This window comes from Pelophylax lessonae, assembly GCF_965119305.1.
Source record: "Pelophylax lessonae genome assembly, chromosome: 12".
Classification (NCBI taxonomy): domain Eukaryota; kingdom Metazoa; phylum Chordata; class Amphibia; order Anura; family Ranidae; genus Pelophylax; species Pelophylax lessonae.
In genome coordinates this window covers 172,487,683-172,509,242 of record NC_138779.1, presented here as the reverse complement: position 1 = coordinate 172,509,242, position 21,560 = coordinate 172,487,683, and the positions used below count along the sequence as shown (strand labels likewise).

Below are 21,560 nucleotides of genomic sequence, written 5' to 3'. Positions count from 1 at the left end.
GACATCACTTTGATCACAGGCTCACAGCTACTCAATCACTAATAGATCATTGCACATAGATCACTGACACAACCGGAACACTTTATCATCTGAGGGTGGAGCATAGTTTTTCTGGAGTGGGATAAAGAGAGGAGACTTCGGGTGTAGTGGAACTGCTCTGGGGAGATCAGAGCAAGGCGGGTTGTGTTGAGTGTACGGGGGGGTGGGGGGGGAGGAGCATTGGGGGTGCCTGGGTAGAGGGGAAGATATACCCCAAGATATACCCCAAGAGGTTTTTGAGAGGAGGGGTTTCTCATCTTTGCTATAGTTGATCAATACATGTCCAAAAAAATTAACATTTTGAATTATAATCTGTAGCTTTTGTAGGTGCATGTTCCTTTGGTGGTCGCTTTTGGTACAAACACAGACTCTCCCTGGATCAGGACATTACTTCAAACTGTCAAAGGCAAACTGTTTTTCAATCTCCACTCAAATTTCCCACTGTTCAGCTCCCAACCAGCAAAATGTTTGTATGGGAGGCTTGCAAGAAAAAAGCCACTCCTCATGAAAGGCCACATGCAGGCATGACTGAGTTTTGCCAAAACGCAACCTGAAGATTCTGAGGTCAAATAATTGAATTATTTGGCCTCAACACCAAACGATATGTCTGGCAGACATCCAATAAAGCTCACCATCCAAATAACACCATTCCTACAGTAGAGCATGGAGGGGGGTAACATCCTGTTATGGGGGTGTTTCTCTACAGCAGGGACTGGAGCACTTGTCAGATGGAAAAATTAATAGGGCAAAATACTGTCAAATTCTTTAGCAAAATCTGCTGCCCTTTGCCAGAAAGTTGTCAATGAGAAAAAGGTTTACCTTCCAACAGGACAAGGACCAAAAGCACACAGCAAAAATGACCACAATGTCGTTGAAGGAGAAAAAGGTGAAGGTCTTTGCATTGCCTAATCAGAGCCCAGACACGCAGTCCACAAACGGTCAAAGAAGAGTGGACAAATATTGCAAAGTCTAGATGTGCAAACTTAGTAGAAACCTATCCCAACAGACTAAAGGCAAAGAAAATACAGACACAAGGGGGTGATCCCTTTTCGAACTCAGCGATTGTTTTTTTTTTTCTGACTTGGTGTTAGATCTTTCACTTGGATTTTATAAGTTGCACTGTATTGAGTAAATACAGCTAGATAAAACAACAAAATATGAGTCTGTCTTCATTTCAGGCTGCAAAGCAACAAAATGTGATTTTAAAGGGGGTGATTCTTTTCTATACCCACTGCAAATTTAGAAGAAATGGTTCCACTTTCTTCCAGTCAGCTATATTGTTTCAGTAAATGCCTTCTATATGGTAGATATGTTAGCTGCCTATGTTATGTTAAGTCAGTGGCTTTTCCATGAAGTCATTTTTACAACCAACATAAAATCTGCTGCAGGTCAGAATGGCTCACTAGGCAACTTAGATGCCATTGGCAAGTACTAGATAGGTAGTCTGAAATGCTTCATGTAAGTAGGAAGGGTTTTTATGCTGAATAATCTTGTGAACACTAATTAAGTACCACATTGAAATATTAACTGATAGGTTATACTTACACCTTTGCAAGGAGTTCTTCTGTTGCTGGATCTTGGCAGCTTCAACAGCAGACTGCGCAGCAATTTGTGCAGGTGTCAAGGTGTTTGCCTGGGCTGTGTGCTAACACAATCACAAAATTAGTTTAGACCGAAGTCTATATCAATATACTGGCAAACATCATACTAACTGAAGCATATTGAGGCCGGTTTGGGTAACATACCATGTATGGAGCTGGAACTTGAGAAATCTGGTGGGTAGGGGCAGATGGCATCTGTGACTGTACAACAGGATGCTGTGGTTGAGGGACAGTTTGCTTTGGGGGAACCCCTGGAGCACTGGCTGCTCCACCCACTGCAAATGAAAATATAACAATTGCATTCTATGTACAATCAAAATAACTACCTCAGTGTTAGTAACAAGATGGATTAAAATATTTTAGCAGTGAACTCCTGGCAGATATGAAAGACAACAGATAATGCCACATGTATTGATTAAAGTATTGAACCGCCACATATACATAAAAAGTGCCAGCACTACATACTAATCATAATCAAGGACAACATTGTGTACACTATGGAATCTTGTAGGTACTATTATGAGTCGCAATACATATATTTTTTAAAATAATTTTGTTCACATTTATAAAAATATTAAAAAATACATGCTCAGCTAGCCTCTCAACCACTGTATGTGAACATCTATCTTAAAACAAGAAACACCTCCGAGCATACTTCTCTACAAGATAATATTACATATGGCTTGTTTACATTTGCGGTAGCCATCTGAAAAGTGATCCATGGTGGACTGATTTTCAGATCGGCGTTCGACAGCTGGCAAGGAGAAGTTGTGTTGTCTCCTCACCCCCTGTTTTAACCCCTAAAAGTTCTCACCACTTCTCCACACAAGCAGCATGTGCATACACACTTCAGCTGCCTTTTCAGCTTGAGGTTGGGTGGGGTAGGGTGAGGTGAGGTGAGGTGGGGTGGGGTGGGGTGGGGTGGGGTGAGGTGAGGTGGGGTGGGGTGGGGTGAGGTGGGGTGGGGTGAGGTGGGGTGGGGTGGGGTGGGGTGAGGTGGGGTGGGGTAGGGTAGGGTGGGGTGGGGTTTTGTAGGGTGGGGTGGGGTGGGGTGGGATTAAAAATGCAGTTCAACTCCTGTTTTTACCACCCTTCGATTGCAAGTTGTAAACAAGGCCTTGTCAAACATTTGATACAGTACCTCTAATTTGTTTTAAAAATATAGACAGCAGTGGTGTAAGACTTAATGAGCAACTTCTGGCCAGCTCACTAGATTGTAGAGATGGATGCATTCCTAAATGCACAAACAATAACTGGATAATACCATTTATAGGTAATAACACTAGAGATTGTTGAACCATGAATACTAGATTGTCTTCTGGACCATCAGGAAGGACTTTTTTTCCCCTGCAAGAGCAAACATTTTTTTTGCCTTCCTCAGGATCAACTGTGGATATAGGAATGTGTATACAGGAGATTTCTATTTATTTTTCCCTCTGGTTCCACTAGATCAGGGATCCTCAAACTACGGCCCTCCAGCTGTTGCAGAGCTACACATCCCATAAGGCATTGTAAAACTCAGACATTCACAGACATGACTGGGCATGATGGGAAATGTAGTTGTTAAACAACTGGAGGGCCATAGTTTGAAGATCCCTGCACTAGATGGACCTTTGCCTTTTTTTAACCCAACTATGTACCCGTTTCATTGATATACAATACAACATATTCAAAAGTATATGGTTACATTGTTTATAAAGTTGAAAAACAAGACCGGTACATCCACTTCAACCAATGTGTGTGATTTTTTATTCTCTAACAATTCCCATAGCCCTATAATACAATAGGGAAAATAATTATTTGATCCCCTGCACATTTTGTAAGTTTGCCCACTTACAAAGAAATGAAGGGTCTGCAGTTTTTATCATAGGTGTATTTTAAAGCTGAATTCCAACTTTATTTTCACTAGAACTGAATGATCAGTCACAGCATAGATCATACCTCTGTACCACATTGCTCTGATGTCTACAGATCCTCAGATTTTGTGGGTTTAGTTGAAGCTTTGTACCATGTGACATTCTGTATAGTCTTACAGCCACTTCCTGCTGCATCTCTAGCCTAAAATGCACCCCTCTGTAGTCTTTCAGAGTCTGCAAATGAGGCAACTTCCTTCCTTTACAGCTCTGATTTTGGGTGGTATGGAATACATCCTAATTAGCATTCAATCCCATCCAGTCACACCTACAGGAAGAGTCCAAACCTCCCAAGTCCCACCACACAGATCACAGTATTATTCAAAAAGGAAACCCCTTCAAACCCAGCCTGTTCTGATAGCTAGCTGTGTTGCTGCTGGACAGGATTGAATGAATCACATTTAGAATTCAATCCTGCCCAGTTAAATATGCTGACCAGTGTGAACAGGGAGAGTCCCATCCCTCAGATAACACCCTCCCAATGAAGGAAACACCTTTATAACAACCTCCCTTAGCCTTTCCTCTGTAGTCTTGCAGTAAGCCATTATTCTGTGGCATGCTACAAGAAAGGAATGACACAGGAAGAGGTATGACACATTTACACCTGCTTTGCAGACGGAAGAGTGATCTGCAAATCGGACCCACCCCCATCAACTCCCAGAACTGCTACAAATTACTCCTTTAGCCCCCCTTAAATTACAGAGGCTCAAAGCATGATGAGACACGTGGTATGATGGGACACGTGGTATGATGGGACACGTGGTATGATGGGACACGTGGTATGATGGGACACGTGGTATGATGGGACACGTGGTATGATGGGACACGTAGTATGATGGGACACGTAGTATGATGGGACACGTAGTATGATGGGACACGTAGTATGATGGGACACGTAGTATGATGGGACACGTAGTATCAGGACTGGTAAAGGAAGGAAACAGGAAGTCAGAGAACTTTGAAATTCAGCCAGGAGAAGGAGTGACATCATAGACACAGAAACCTGCTGTATACAGCTAAAGTAGGTAAGATACAGATAAAAAGGACAGTGGGGTTGTGATTCATTTACATGCACAATGCATCTGTTTTGGGAAGGAAAAGCTGGAATTCAGCTTTAAAATGATAGACACAGAATATATCAACCAAAAAATCCAGAAAAAACACAAAATACAAATGTTTTAAACTGAGTTGCAGTTCACTGAGTAAAATAAGTATTTGATTCCCTACCAACCAACAATAATTCTTGCTCACACAGACTAGCTACAGTATGTGCCCATATGGTACACAGATTAGTCCTGTCAATTTAAAGTGTTACTAAACCCAGGACCCTGCATTCACTGTATCTGTTCTCCCACAGTACACAGAACATAGACATGCAATCATTGTAATAAACAAACTGCTAAATACCTGGTCTCATCAGCAGTATATATCAGTCTTGTGACTTCTATCAGTGCCTGGTTGAAGCTTGTAGGAGGAGTTTTCTACTGCACTAGCTGTCCTATGAGAATGTAGGACCCCTGACCCTCTCTGTCTGGACAGTGCTGATTGGCCCTGTGCCAATCACATGCACTCTCCCAAGAAAAAAATACATTTTTAGCAACACACACCAAACTGAGCATGTGCAGCCTGACACCAGTAACTGTCTTATCTGAACATGTTTTGGGGGCAATGCAAGAAAAGGAGGATCTGTGCATACAGGATCAAACAGCCTTTTTACACAACGCAGAGGATTAACCCCCTAGGTTCCACATCGAGTATAACAAGCATATACAGACTGATTTTTCTGTTGTGGGTTTAGTAAAGCTTTAAGAAAGGTGCTCCTAACGACAACACCTGGAGTTCCATGCAAGATTTCTCCTCATGGGGTTAAGATGATCATGAGAAAAGTGCGGGATCAGCCCAGAACTACACAGGAGGAGCTTGTGAATGATCTCAAGGCAGTTAGGACCACAGTCACCAAACAAACCATTGGTAACACAATACACTGCCATGGATTGAAATTCTGCAGCGCCCACAAGGTCCCCCCTCCTCAAGAAGGCACACGTACAGGCCCATCTGAAGTCTGCCAATGAACATCTAAATGATTCAGAGAAGGACTGGGAGAAAGTGCTGTGGTCAGATGAGACCAAAATTGAGCTCTTTGGCATTAACTTGACTCGCTGTGTTTGGAGAAAAAAAAAATGCTATGACCCCAAGAACACCATCCCTACAGTCAAGCACGGAGGTGGAAACATGCTTTGAGGTGGTTTCTCTGCTAAAAGGTACAGTCCGACTTTGCCGCATTGAGGAGCCAATGGACGGGGCCATGTATTGTAAAATATTGGAGGAGAACCTTCTTCCCTCAAACAGAACACTGAAGAGAGTTGTGGATGGGTCTTCCAGCATGACAACAACCCAAAACTTACCGCAAAGGGAACAAAGGAGTGGCAGCTCAAAAAACCTTAAGGATTTAGAAAAGATCTGTAAAGAAGAGTGGACCAAAAACCCTCCTGAGATGTGTGCAAACCTGGTAACCAACTACAAGAAACGTCTCACCTCTGTGCTTGCCAACAAGGGTTTCTTCACCAAGTACCAAGTCATGTTTTGCTTGGGGATCAAATCCTTATTTTAATCACTGAACTGCAACTCAATTTATAAACTTTGTATCGTGTGTTTTTTTTTCTGTAAGTTTGGTTGGTATTCTGTCTCTATCATTTAAAATACACCTATGATAAAATTATAGACTTACTTCCTGGAGAGCAGTTAATGTGCAAGTTTCTTCTTTCTGTTCTTACTTTGTGAAGCCGGCTGTTTGTATGTTATATGGATCAACAAATCTTTAAATACTGCACTGAAGATTCCTTGTTTGTCCAACATTTGTTGGGAAGTGATCATATCCCAGGGTGGTTTAACTAATGGAATGGGTTGAAAAATAAGTGCCATGCAGTAGATTAATACCTGTCAATGTGGGGGGGGGGGGGGGAATTCATCTTAGTGCATTATGCTCCTTTAATTCTGGCGAGAGTGTTGCCTATATTAAGTGATGGGACCACTTGGAGGATATTCCTTTAGCACTGAAGTTTTTACACAGGGGAGTCTAACCTGTGGCCCAACACAAAATCGTAAATGGACTTAAAAAGTAGATTTTTTGGGAGGGAATTTTTTGTAAAAATGCATTTACACAAATTTGACATTCTCTTTACTGGAATTTTAGAAGCTTCATCTTTCCTACTCTTCACAGTCACGCCTTATTTATGTCATTCGTTTTCGGCAGCGTCTATATTTGTGAGAAACCATTTTCAAGGATGAAGCAAACAAAGGGCAAAATTAGGACCACTATATCAGAGAAGCACCTTGAGAACCCATTGCGAATTGCTACTACATCCATCGAACCAGATATTGGTGCGTTAGTTTATCAAAAATAGAGTCAAATATTGCACTAGTTTTAGGTTGCCCTCTTACTTGTATAATAAAATACATGACAAAAAAAGTAGTTTTATTACTCAGATAGCTACATTATATAGTGATCTGCCCGACTTTCTGCTCATTAGTTATCCTTATTTTTAGTGTATTTTATGTGTGGCCCAATACAATTCCTCTTCTTTGGCCCAGGAAGGTCAAACATTTGGACACCTCTGTTGGTTTTAACTGGACTGTCACATAAATTTGAATGGGATTTGTGTAGTATAATGAACATTATTTCTACACTTTAATCACAATACTTCTGAATCTATTGTTCAAGTTATATTGCATATGTCATATGTATATATAACTTCATTTTCACATATACAGCTGCAAGAAAAAAAAGTATGTGAACCCTTTGGAATGATATGGATTTCTGCACAAATTGGTCATAAAATGTGATCTGATCATCATCTAAGTCACAACAATAGACAATCAGTCTGCTTAAACTAATAAACACACAAAGAATGAAATGTTGCCATGTTTTTTAACACACCATGTAAACATTCACAGTGCAGGTGGAAAAAGTATGTGAACCCTTGGATTTAATAACTGGTTGAACCTCCTTTGGCAGCAATAACTTCAACCAAACGTTTCCTGTAGTTGCAGATCAGACATGCACAACGGTCAGGAGTAATTCTTGACCATTCCTCTTTACAGAATTGTTTCAGTTCAGCAATATTCTTGCGATGTCTGGTGTGAATCGCTTTCTTGAGGTCATGCCACAGCATCTCAATCGGGTTGAGGTCAGGACTCTGACTGGGCCACTTCAGAAGGCATATTTTCTTCTGTTTAAGCCATTCTGTTGTTGATTTACTTCTATGCTTTGGGTCATTCTCCTGTTGCAACACCCATCTTCTGTTGAGCTTCAGCTGGTAGACAGATGGCCTTAAGTTCTCCTGCAAAATGTCTTGATAAACTTGGGAATTCATTTTTCCTTCGATGATAGCAATCCGTCCAGGCCCTAAAGCAGCAAAGCAGCCCCAAACCATGATGCCCCCACCACCATACTTCACAGTTGGGATGAGGTCTTGATTTTGGTGTGCTGTGCCTCTTTTTTGCCACACAGTGTTGTGTTTCTTCCAAACCACTCAACTTTGGTTTCATCTGTCCACAGAATATTTTGCCAGTACTGCTGTGGAACATCCAGGTGCTCTTGTGTAACTGTAAACGTGCAGAAATGTTTTGTTTGGACAGCAGTGGCTTCCTCTGTGGTATCCTCCCATGAAATCCATTCTTGTTTAGTGTTTTACATATTGTAGATTCGCTAACAGGGATGTACGCATTTGCCAGTGACTTTTGTAAGTCTTAGCTGAAGCTCTAGGATTCTTCTTCACCTCATTGAGCAGTCTGCGCTGTGCTCTTGCAGTCATCTTTATAGGACGACCATTGCTAGGGAGAGTAGCAGCAGCGCTGAACTTTCTCCATTTATAGACAATTTGTCTTACCGTGGACTGATGAACAGCAAGGCTTTAGGAGATACTTTTAAAACCCTTTCCAGCTTTATGCAAGTCAACAATTCTTAATTGTAGGTCTTCTGAGAGCTCTTTTGTGCGAGGCATCATTCACATCAGGCAATGCTTCTTATGAAAAGCAAACCCAGAACTTGTGTGTGTTTTTTTATAGGGCAAGGCAGCTGTAACCAACACCTTCAATCTCATCTCAGTTGGACTCCAGTTGGCTGACATCTCACTCCAATTAGCTCTTGGAGATGTCATTAGTCTAGGGTCATTCAAAAGGGTTCACATACTTTTTCTTGCAGCTGTGTGTATGTATATATATATATATATATATATATATATATATATATATATATATATATATATAATCGTACAATCCCATATACACAATCCTATACCCACAGTTGATCCAAATGAAGTAAAAAAAAAAAAACCCCAGCAAAGCATGATCCAAATTCGTTTCAGAAAGGAAAAAAATAAAATCCTTCCTGATCCCGGAGAGGCAATCGGATGTTCCCTGGATCCACTTTACCTATAAATGTTAGTATCCAGTTATTAAGGGAGCATCCACATTTTTCTCTTCCACATTTTTACAGTTCTTACTGTGAAGAAACCTTTCCGTATTTGGAGATTAAATCTCTTTTCCTTTAGAAGTAAAGAGTGCCCCCCCATGTCCTCTGTACTGACCTGAAGCACTTCAATACTGGGCACTTTCATCCCCTTCCTGCCCGGGCCAATTTTTAGCATTCAGCGCTGTCGCAATTTGAATGACAATTGCGCAGTCATGCAACGCTGTACCCAAAGAACATTTTTACAATTTTTTGAGACAGAGCTTTCTTTTGGTGGTACTCAATCACTACTGGGTTTATTTTTTGCTAAACAAATGAAAAAAGACCAAAAAAAAAAAAAATGGGATTTTTGACTTACCGTAAAATCATTTTCTCTAATGTTCATTGACGGACACAGCTCCTGATTCTTCTTAACCATTGGGGTGTACCACCCCCTACAGGAGTAGGACACTAGGCAGGAAAAAGCTTGACTATGCCTATGGGCAGTCCCAGAGGGTATACACCCACTCTCAGCTATAGGCACTCCGTTTTATTACAAGCGGTGTCAGAAGAAAGCCAACTCCACAAAGGAGTGGGTGCTGTATCCATCAATTAACATCAGAGAAATGGATTTTACGGTAAGTCAAAAATCCAATTTTCTCTTTCGTTCATTGATGCACACAGCTCCTGATTCTTCTTAACCATTGGGACGTCCAAAGAAGTGTTAAACATGAGGGGTGGGAAAAACATCAGAAAAAAAATCCCAAGGCTATGCATAGCAAATCACATAACCTAGAGCTCTACCATAAATAACTGGAGCTCACCTGAAAAACAATACACCCACAAAGAGGACCAGGTCATCTAAACAGCAGCCTGCAATACCTTGCGGCCAAAAGAGGCATCCACAGATGCCAACACATTAACTTTATAAAAACGTAAAAGCGTGCACCGACGACCAGGTGGCTGCTTTGCAAACCTGCGTCACTGATGGATGATGGCGGAAAGCCCAGGAGGCACTAGGCGCCCGAATAGAGTGCACCTTGACAGGGAAAGGAGGAACCTGACCCTTGATGCAGTAGGCCTGAACCACCGTCTGTCTGATTCATCTGGAAATGGTCACAGAGGAAGCCGACAACCCTTTGCGAGGCATGTCCGTGAGCACAATAGAAACTGACTTCCTAAAAGACTCCGTAGCTGCTAGGTACACCCTAATTGACTGGACCACATCCAAGGCATGCAAAGAAATTTCCTTCAGATGTTTAGGCCTGGGACACAGAAGGCAACACAATGTCTTCAGTCAAATGAAAGTCAGAGACCACCTTAGGAAGGAATGACGGACAGGGGTGAAGCACCACCTTATCCTTGCGAATCAACATACAACAGGTGAAAGCCACTGCGTTTTGAACAACCCCACTGTTTTGTGACAATGTTGTCAAAGTAAGCAGAAAGGGGAACACCCTCACCACTTTGGAGGGCCTGTGGGTGCAGAGAGGGACAGGCGCCCCTGGAGCATCAGCCACAACCTCCATTTCTTAAAATTTCACGCACTGACACAAACAGTGCATCCACCAGCGCCTTTTCATGTGCGGCTAGAGTGGCAGAGGAATCATCCTCGCTATCTGAGCACTAAGGGTGCATGGACGCAGACCCTGCAGGGTGACTCGAGTCTGTGGCGGCCAACAAAAATTTAGAATTTGATGTAACAATCAAGCGAGGACCGTCGACTACGATCCCACCAATGGAACCCCTACTGGACCCCGCAAAAAGGGGACGGGGGGGGGTCACCCTCCGAGATCCTCCACAGAGGCCCGCAAAACAATGGCCCCGATGCGGACGCGCAGGCAGGGTACCCTGATGGTCCTGCAGTGCTAAACAGGGGCAGGTGCCCAACACAATAATGGCCGCAAGGCGGTCATCAAAAAAAATAACCCGCTACCACAGTGCCACCCCTTCCATGGGATGTGCCAAGCCAGAGTGGGCACGGCTCCGGACAGACCACCGCTCAGTTGGAATGTGGGTGGCTGTCGGCCAGGAGGAATGCTGCAAATCAGGCTGAGGCCAGGTCGTATGCGCCCTTGTGAGACGTTTAACTTGTAGGCCAGCCCCTGTCCAGTGGGGGTATGTTGTGGCCGACCTAGAGCAGAGCTGATGCCTGCGCGTGCTCGCTGGCCAGACTGAGGACCCTCTGGATCTAGATTATCCAGTCCGTCGCCCAGTCCGGCAACTGACTGTAGATTCTCACAGGAAACATAACAAAGATGGGAAAAAAAGTAAATTTAAAAAGAAAAAAAAAAAATCGTCAGGACTAGAGAACCCAGCAAGGAACTAGGTCCTTACTCCTGACTAGGCAGAAAAAAAAAATGGAGTGCCTATAGCTGTGTATACCCCCTGGGACTGCCCATAGGCGCAGTCAAGCCTTTTCCTGTCTAGAGTTCTACTCCTGTAGGGGGCCGTATGACCCAATGGTTAAGAAGAATCAGGAGCTGTGTCCATCAATGAACGAAAGAGAAACTAAATTTTGGAAAAGGATAAAAGATCATCTACAGGACATATCTGGTAATTTGGAGAACCCAGTTGCAAGATATTCTGTGGCACATCATGCATAGTCAACGGATTCTGTCAAATTTGTAGCACTAGCAAGAGTACACCCTCATCCCTGAGGGGCGATTTTAATTAAAAAAAAAAATTACAGATAGAGACAATATGGATCTGTACTCTCAAGGCTACAGTTAAACCTTGGCTTAATGAGATGGTTAATTATGCCCCTCTCTTAGATTAGCTGATTTTTGTGATACAAGAGAGACCTTCTGAATTCTCCCTGTGGTTGTTTCTTACTGCTGCATGGTCTCTATAAACTTGGATTATTTTGTAATGTATGTATTCTCATTACTGTCAATGTGTAGATTGTGATTTGTTTGTGTCTGTTGTCATGCTAGGGACTGTTTCTCCCACACTGCATCTTGGGTCTTGGGTGTTTGGGGGGGGGCGACAGTGGCTCGTTCCCCGCCTCCCATGTGGCGTCAGGTGATTGCACCCTGCCTATTCCATACACTGGGTTTCCATTTGCGCCTGATCCCTTGGGTTTCCTCAATTAGCGCCTCTTTCCTCCTAGCGTACAGTGGGGATCGAAAGTTTGGGCACAGGTAAAAATTTGTATTAATGTGCATAAAGAAGCCAAGGAAAGATGGAAAAATCTCCAAAAGGCATCAAATTACAGATTATGTCAACAAAAGTTGGATTTTATGTCCATCATTTACACTTACAAAATAACCGAAAACAAAAAAATGGCGCCTGCAAAAGTTTGGGCACCCTGCAGAGTTAATATCTTGTACTGCCCCTTTTGGCAAGTATCACAGCTTATAAACGCTTTTGTAGCCAGCCAACAGTCTTTCAATTCTTGTCGGAGGTATCTTTGCCCATTCTTCCTTACAAAAGTCTTCCAGTTCTTTGAGATTTCAGGGCTTTCTGTCACGCACTGCTCTTTTAAGGTCTATCCATAGATTTTCAATTATGTTGAGGTCAGGAGATTGTGAAGGCCATGGCAAAACCTTCAGTTTATGCCTCTTGATGTAATCCCCCGTGGATTTCGAGGTGTGTTTAGGATCATTATCCATTTGTAGAAGCCATCCTCTCTAACTTCAGCTTTTTCACAGATGGCATTCAAGTTACCATCCAAAATTTGCTGAAATTTTATTGAATCCATTTTTCCTTCTACTCGTGAGATGTTCCCTGTGCCACTGGCTGCAATACAACCCCAAAGCATGATTGATCCACCCCCATGCTTAACAGTTGGACAGAGGTTCTTTTCATTAAATTCTGTGCCCCTTCTTCTCCAAACGTACCTTTGCTCATTCCGGCCAAAAATTTAGATTTTAACCTCATCGGTCCACAGAACTTGTTTCCAAAATGCATCAGGCTTGTCTATATGTTCATTTGCAAAGTTCAAATGCTGATTTTTGTGGGGAGGACGTAGAAGAGGTTTTCTTCTGATGACTCTTCCATGAAGACCAGATTTGTACAAGTATCTCTTTATAGTGGAATAGTGTACCACAACTCCAGTGTCTGCCAGATCTTTCTGGAGGGATTGTGCAGTCAATTGTGGATTTTGAATTGTTTTTTTTTCACAATCCTGCGAGCTGTTCTGTCTGATATTTTTCTTGGTCTTCCAGATCTTGCTTTAGCTTCCACTGTTCCTGATGACTGCAATTTCTTAATTACATTCCGAACAAAGGATATCGACATCTGAAAACGCTTTGCTATCTTCTTATAGCCTGGAGAAGGCTTTGTGAGCGTCAACTATTTTCAGTTTTCTAGACAACTGCTTAGAAGATCCCATGGTGCTGATTGTTGGGGCAAGGTCAGATGAGTCTGGGCATTTAAAAACCTTTGAGATTGACATCTCAGCCTTGCAAAGGGGGGCAGTGCATGCTATAAATTCTGCAGGGTGCCCAAACTTTTGCAGAGGCCATTTTTTGTTTTCTGTAATTTTGAAAGTGTCAATGATGGAAAAAAAATCTAACTTTTGTTGACATATTATAAGAATGTCTAATCTGTAATGTGATGATTTTGGAGATTTTTCCATCTTTCCTTGGCTTCTTTATGCACATTAATACAAATTTTTACCTGGGGTGCCCAAACTTTCGATCTCCACTGTATGTGCCTGGAAGTGGACCCAAGTGCGGTCCAAGCTGGAGAGCTTGATCCTACAAGAACCGGAAGGGACACCAGGCAGTTATGCATGTCCCTTCCGTCGGGTGGGAAAATGGGGTGCACTTTGTGACTCACAGAACACAACAGCGTGGGAGGTTACCCACCAGTGTGGAAGGGATGGGGGGGGGGGTGCAGTTGTTGCTAGGAGATTTATGGCTATTTAATGAGGGACATTGGAGAGTTATGCTGATGAACACATGGCTCAAAGGGACAAGGGATCTATTTTGAGGTACCTTATTTTATGATTGCATAGTGGGGGGGGGGGGGGTGGTTAGCCCTTTCCTTTATATTTGTGACATGCTTAAAAAAGGGGGGGGGGTGTTTCCCAGTCCTGTTTGTTTTATTTTCTTTACATAGCTTTTGTCTATTCTGTAAGCTGCATGGGATCTTTCCTACTTGGTGTGCTGTGGTTTGACCATATTGTTTCTCATTGATAACTTTCACCTTAGTATGTGTAAGTCTAATTAAGCGTATACCCAGTTTTTGATCCCTCCCTTTGTGGGAGAGATTGGAGTTGTATTGTTTTATTTTTTTAATAGAACATTTTTAATATTTACAACTGTTCACTTTATGTCCTAGTGCAGTGATGGCGAACCTTGGCACCCCAGATGTTCTGGAACTAAATTTCCCATGATGCTCAACTACACTGCAGAGTGCATAAGCATCATGGGAAATGTAGTTCCAAAACATCTGGGGTGCCAAGGTTCGCCATCACTGCCCTAGTGTCTCCCATTTGTTTGGCATCTCCCCCTAGCACCTATCCCAAGGGTTCCTTATAGCAGGATAATCATTCCTCCTTTTGGTCGCATCACCCTTTGGCGCAGTCGTATGGGTTTTACCATTTGGCCCTAAGGTTCCAGGGGAGTGTGTTACAGGCCCCCTTAGATGACAACACCAACGATTTATTTGAACAATAATCGTTACAGGTTTACACTATTTGTAAGTAACTGTTTGATAAAAATACACTTATTTTTTTATGAATAGTGAAATCTTGTACGATTTTAAATTGCATTATGTAATTTCCAGACGGTTGAATTTTACCAAGCTTTTGAGAATCACCACTGTACAGTATGTGTGCCAGTCCGACAAAACTCTGTTGTATTAGGGCTTCTTTTTATGTTTATATATCCTGTGAAAGAGGAATATGGTTTCATCTTCTTGTGTAACAAATATGGTGTATTCTAACTGGTTTGTATTGTGTGAGTTCATTTGGGAGCACAATTAAAGTCCTTTTTTTTTATCTACATATTTGGTAAACACCTAACACATTCTAGCTGTGACACAAAGAACCAGCTATTTCACGAACCTGGAAGGACCATTCCTCGAACTAGTATCATGTGACGAGGATCCTGGCTATAATCCTTTGGCTGGGGCTCCAAAATAGTACCCACTGGCATAGCTTTCTCAAACAGAGTCCTCAAAGCTGGTAGCTTTCGAGGAGAAATTATAGAGAAGTGGATTCCTCTCTGCCAAAAAAACAAGGAATATTCATGAATACTACAGAAGTTCTGAAAACAAGATGACAGCCAACATTATGCTTCTCAATCAAGCCAAACCAACATTTTGTTTACCTCCCCAATCTTCTGGACAAGGTTTTCTGTGGTGTAACCGGAATAGGTTGTGCTCTCTACAGCAGGAAGGAGATATGGTGGGGAGTTGCAGATTAATATACACACTTTGTGTGTTTGCCCACTGCAAGATACAAAACGTAGAAAAAAATATTACCGTTATAAATGCACTTTTCTAAATGCCCAGTTTAGTTTTAGGGTTAAAGTGTATCGAACCCAGAAAGCTAAAATGTAATATATTGCTGCTTACCATCCTTCAATGTGGCAGAAGTGGTTTCTTTTTAAGCCAATTTATCTTTATTTTACCTGGTAAATGTGAAAATAAAACCTTTTCTGTCCCTGGATGGCTACGCTCACTTGCTCCACTGTATCTATGGAGAAACCCATGGTTTTCACCAAGGCTTTCTAGATTTAGATAAAAAAGTATTTTTTTCTTTATTCATCTTGATTACGTGAGAGGAAATTAGTATTTCACCAAAGATAGCATAAATAGGCGATGACACTGTTTATTTCAAGGGTTTTATTTCAAGAGAATGAACAAAGACACCACACTTAGGGCAAGAACAGGTACTTGCTAAAAAAAAATAAAATAAATGCATACACAACATCTGAGGACGAGTAATCTGCAATATATTACATTTTTTGTTCTTAGTTTTAGATATCCTTTAAGGTTAAAGTGATTATCTCTATTTAAGCACTTTCAGCAGCTGAAGTAATCGCTGAGTATGCGATTACTTTATCTTTTAATCCTTGCCTAGTTCCAGTTTAAGCTGGTGCCATGACCACTGCCCATAGCTTCCGGTTTCAGGGCGAGTCCTCTCACCTGCAGCATCCTATGGTGTCACCCTTGCATGCAAGGACTGGAGCTGTGTCTTTTTACACTGTGTATAAACAGAAGCACACAGCTCTACAGGTCCCTCTCAAAAAATTAGCATATTGTGATAAAGTTCATTATTTTCTGTAATGTACTGATAAACATTAGACTTTCATATATTTTAGATTCATTACACACAACTGAAGTAGTGCAAGCCTTTTATTGTTTTAATATTGATGATTTTGGCATACAGCTCATGAAAACCCAAAATTCCTATCTCAAAAAATTAGCATATCATGAAAAGGTTCTCTAAACGAGCTATTAACCTAATCATCTGAATCAACTAATTAACTCTAAACACCTGCAAAAGATTCCTGAGGCTTTTAAAAACTCCCAGCCTGGTTCATTACTCAAAACCGCAATCATGGGTAAGACTGCCGACCTGACTGCTGTCCAGAAGGCCATCATTGACACCATCAAGCAAGAGGGTAAGACACAGAAAGAAATTTCTGAATGAATAGGCTGTTCCCAGAGTGCTGTATCAAGGCACCTCAGTGGGAAGTCTGTGGGAAGGAAAAAGTGTGGCAGAAAACGCTGCACAACGAGAAGAGGTGACCGGACCCTGAGGAAATTGTGGAGAAGGACCGATTCCAGACCTTGGGGGACCTACGGAAGCAGTGGACTGAGTCTGGAGTAGAAACATCTAGAGCCACCGTGTACAGGTGTGTGCAGGAAATGGGCTACAGGTGCCGCATTCTCCAGGTCAAGCCACTTTTGAACCAGAAACAGCGGCAGAAGCACCTGACCTGGGCTACAGAGAAGCAGCACTGGACTGTTGCTCAGTGGTCCAAAGTACTTTTTTCGGATGAAAGCAAATTTTGCATGTCATTCGGAAATCAAGGTGCCAGAGTCTGGAGGAAGACTGGGGAGAGGGAAATGCCAAAATGCCTGAAGTCCAGTGTCAAGTACCCACAGTCAGTGATGGTCTGGGGTGCCATGTCAGCTGCTGGTGTTGGTCCACTGTGTTTTATCAAGGGCAGGGTCAATGCAGCTAGCTATCAGGAGATTTTGGAGCACTTCATGCTTCCATCTGCTGAAAAGCTTTATGGAGATGAAGATTTCATTTTTCAGCACGACCTGGCACCTGCTCACAGTGCCAAAACCACTGGTAAATGGTTTACTGACCATGGTATTACTGTGCTCAATTGGCCTGCCAACTCTCCTGACCTGAACCCCATAGAGAATCTGTGGGATGTTGTGAAGAGAAAGTTGAGACACACAAGACCCAACACTCTGGATGAGCTCAAGGCTGCTATCGAAGCATCCTGGGCCTCCATAACACCTCAGCAGTGCCACAGGCTGATCGCCTCCATGCCACGCCGCATTGAAGCAGTCATTTCTGCAAAAGGATTCCCGACCAAGTATTAAGTGCATAACTGAACATAATTTTTTGAAGGTTGACTTTTTTTGTATTAAAAACACTTTTTTTTTTTATTGGTCAGATGAAATATGCTAATTTTTTTGAGATAGGAATTTTGGTTTTTCATGAGCTGTATGCCAAAATCATCAATATTAAAACATAAAAAGGCTTGCACTACTTCAGTTGTGTGTAATGAATCTAAAATATATGAAAGTCTAATGTTTATCAGTACATTACAGAAAATAATGAACTTTATCACAATATGCTAATTTTTTGAGAGGGACCTGTATAGTCTAGCATTGCAAAGCACTCCCCTGCTTCTCCCTCCTTATCACCCCTCTCTTCTCCAAGCTAATGGACTGGCATGAGACTGCGCTGTCCACCGTTAACACTTTCCTGTAGAACCAGGAAAGCACTAGTAAGAGTTGGATCCAGAATAGAGAAAACGGAACATTTTAAACAAAAAAAAATTGCAATTTTGTTTATGCCTTTGCGTTGCACTAAAACATGGTATTGTAAAATGGATTAGTGTGGTGCAACGAACCTGCATTTCAGTGCGCTGGGGTTCATTGGCAGCCCATTCAAAAATTAAAAGGAACTGCCTTAAAGCAACACAACTTTATTGTGCATTGGGGTAATGCACTGCACAGGTATCTTCCAATGGAGACACTAGTTCTGGTGACCTGGGGGTCCCCAAGGAATGTCCTTAATTTGCAGGAATTTCATCTCAATTCCTGTTTGGCTACAGGACAGGAAATGAAGGGAAACTTCTGCAATGAGATTCAGTTCTACTTTAACACCTAGGCAGTGCCAAGTATCAATGAAAAAAGAAAAGTTTGACTTACCTGTAAATTCCATATCTTGGAGTTCAGTACAGGCACAGGTTTCATATTTAAATACAGGCACAGGTTTCATATTTAAATAAAGACCCTAGGCCTAGGTTATAGGCTGCTACTTTCCGGTGACTGGACACTGGAAATGCTTTGGAGGACAGCCCCCCTGGGTTCCCACTGTAATGCTGCCTTACGTGATTTTGCGCAGCCGGGCCGCCCTGTCGCAGTGTGTATATATATATATATATATATATATAGGAGGCGGTCCGGAAGTGGTTCAAATAGAAATGAAATTAAAAAGGCACAACATTTGTGTAGATATTAAAAAAACAATACCTTTTTTCCCTTTTTTAGAAGTGATCACATTCCCTCGTTTCTCCTCAGCTTTTATGCAGCTGGGAACAAACAGTACACTGGGCTTCCCACGAATGGCTGTGCAGGGGAGGCGTCAAGTCTGATCATTGGAGGAGAGCAGTCTGAGTTCCCAGCATAGCTAGAGAACTGACCACAATGTGTTCTGCTTAGTGTGGTCAGTTTTTCTTTTTCTAGTAAAGTAGAAGTACTGGCAGGATCACCAGAGATTTCACACAAAGGAAGCAATACAAAGGGAACAGAATACTTTTTCATACAAGTACATGGTACAGCAGGCACATGAATATGAAATGTTACGGTAACAAACACTTTAATGTTTGACAATTGACTTTGCTCCAGAAACTTCCTTCTGCTGCTCCGCATCTTCACTCTCAAAGACAAGGAAGCTCCCATCATAGTAGCCTCTGTTTGATCTACAGTTGCCATGGTGCTGCACATGTGATCAGTTATAAAACCTGCCATTTGATGACTTGAGTGTTTGCTGAGAACACAAGCGAATATGACAACTATAACTCACGCAGTAATTCCACTTTGCTTCTGCTCTGACAGTCAGCACCACTGCACAAACCTAACTGGTTCTGGAACAGGCACCCTTTTGGTACCTTAAAGCGGAGTTCCACCCAAAAGTGGAACTTCCGCTCTTTTGCTTCCTGTTTTTGACAGGTACCCTTCCCCACTTCCGGGACACGGCGCCGCGGCCGTCCCGGAAGTTCGGCCCCCCTCCTCCTTCCCCCGCCGCAGAATAGACATGCGCAGCGTGCTTCGCACATGCTCCGTAGGAACCCGGCCGTGAAGCCACAAGGCATCTTTTTTTTTTTTTATACAATTATGTTTTGTAGCTTTGATAATGGTCATTTATTTCCCCAAAATGCATTGGCTATTTGAGTAAACACCTATTTGGTTTACACATTTGCGCATGTGAGAAAATATAAAAAAAAAAAATAAATGTCGGTTCACACTATGGCGATCCGACTTCGGGGGCGACCTGTGAAGTCGCGTGCACCGTGACTTCGGCACGACTTGCACGGACTTCACATAATGGAAGTCAATGCTAGTTGCTCCGATGTCGCCCCGAAGTAGTACAGGAACTATTTTCTAAATCGGAGTGACTTGAGTCACTCCTATTAGAACAGTTGCCAAAGCACAGAATGGACCGCGACTTGTCAGGCTGACCAGTCGTCTGACAAGTCGGGTAGGGTGAATCTGGGACTTAAAGGACATTACCTCCCCACTAGCACTGAGATGTTTATAGTAATTTCTTTCTTCTCTCCAAGTATCAAAACCAGAATGTGTGGCATTTTTCTCCCCAAAACACAACAAATAAACTATGATACAGAAAAAAAGGGGAATTTTGTATAACTTACATCTGTTCTCTCATCTTCTTGAAGTCATCAAAAAGCTGAAGAGCAGTGCTAAGTCCCTCAGCGATAAGGCTGCAGCTCTCCCCACCGCCACCCATAAACCTGACGAAAAAGCAAAGTAAAAAAAATGCTTCACATTTAGGTAAAATAACCTACAGACATCAACTTTTATTGTTTAGACTTCTCATACTTGTCATGTTTGACTGAATTTTACAGATGTTGCATTTTAATTTGCTTCTCTTTGGATGCCTTATTAGGCAAGCCCAAGAGTCTATTATCCGTATACCTGCATAAGCGACAGTTGTGGGATATTAGGATGAAACATACCTATCACAATAAACAGGTAAAGATATCAGCCACCTGTTTACCCTTTTAAAGACTCTTTATGCCATGGTTTTGTACACTGTCACTGAACTCCACTGTAAACCTAAATACCCCAATATATATAGCAGTGGGTACTGTCAACTCTGGAGCCCCAAACAGCCGATTTTAAATGTGACAGTGGCTGTGGGGGTGGTCTGAAGCTCCTGTTCTGACGCAATAACAAGAATTTTGGCTAGTGAAATCTTAAAAATGTGAACTCTTGGAAACTTCAACATCTAATAACCCAGGTGGTGAAACCTTGATCAGGAAGAGAGCTTTCCAAGCTAAAAACAAGTCGGCAATTGCAGCTCATATATCTTCTCTATACAGGGTCCCTTTAAACTGGGTTATAGAGGGAATAGTTAGGGTAGGTAGTTGGGTAAAGTCTTTAAACGTGTGAAGAAAACAGCTTCATAAACACCTATTCTTGGGGGGAATGACAAAACTTTGCTCTGTGGCAGATGCGGATTTTAGTCAACTCCTCTGACAAATAGCAGGTCCCGCTACTTACTGCTGTGGTTCCTCCCAGTAAGCCAGGGCTTGACAAATCCCAGGTCGCTATGGTGACTGGAATTTGCATCCTGGCGCCTGGGCTTTTGTCAGCCTATTTAAAAAAAAAAAAAAAACAACCTACAATAGATAGGAGAACACTCCTGTATAGTAGTGAAGGTCATACATGTCTATGGTTCTTCCAATTACACTGTAAGCGGTTGAGTCTTTTTTTTTTTTTTTTTATAGGCCAATAGCATAGAACGCCGCAGCCGCTCTCTGGGAAGAGGTCTGTCGCAATTAAGACAAAGCTGTACTCCATAGACCACACAGGCTCTCCTTCACTTCTGTGTTCAGTTGTCCATACACATTGTAAAATCTCTGGGCAATCTTCTATAGAGTTACCAAAATTATATATTATAAGGACCTACCTAAACAATGTTTTCCAAGCAGGCAGGACCTTGCAGCACATTAATGATGGAAGACCTAAGAATATTGTACAATCTGATTGTATAGTGCATGGTGAGCTTTAAGGCGAGATATCACTTTTCAGGTTGGACAGGCACGCTCTCTTCTGAAGTTTAACAAAGGAGCATCCCTGTCCAACACAGACAAGGGAAACATTGGT

General features: G+C 42.2%; 1 protein-coding gene across 1 annotated transcript in view; it reads right to left on the bottom strand.

Annotated features, from left to right (window-relative positions):
* Positions 1–21,560, bottom strand: part of LOC309568693 (mediator of RNA polymerase II transcription subunit 25-like) — a 201,206-nt gene that overhangs the window by 140,470 nt on the left and 39,176 nt on the right. The window contains exons 4-8 of the mRNA XM_082274434.1: positions 20,084–20,182; positions 15,284–15,404; positions 15,019–15,178; positions 1,785–1,915; positions 1,585–1,684 (exon numbers count right to left, since the gene is read on the bottom strand). Coding sequence (XP_082130560.1) covers positions 1,585–1,684; positions 1,785–1,915; positions 15,019–15,178; positions 15,284–15,404; positions 20,084–20,182 — 611 coding nt within the window. The remainder of the gene's footprint in view (positions 1–1,584; positions 1,685–1,784; positions 1,916–15,018; positions 15,179–15,283; positions 15,405–20,083; positions 20,183–21,560) is intronic.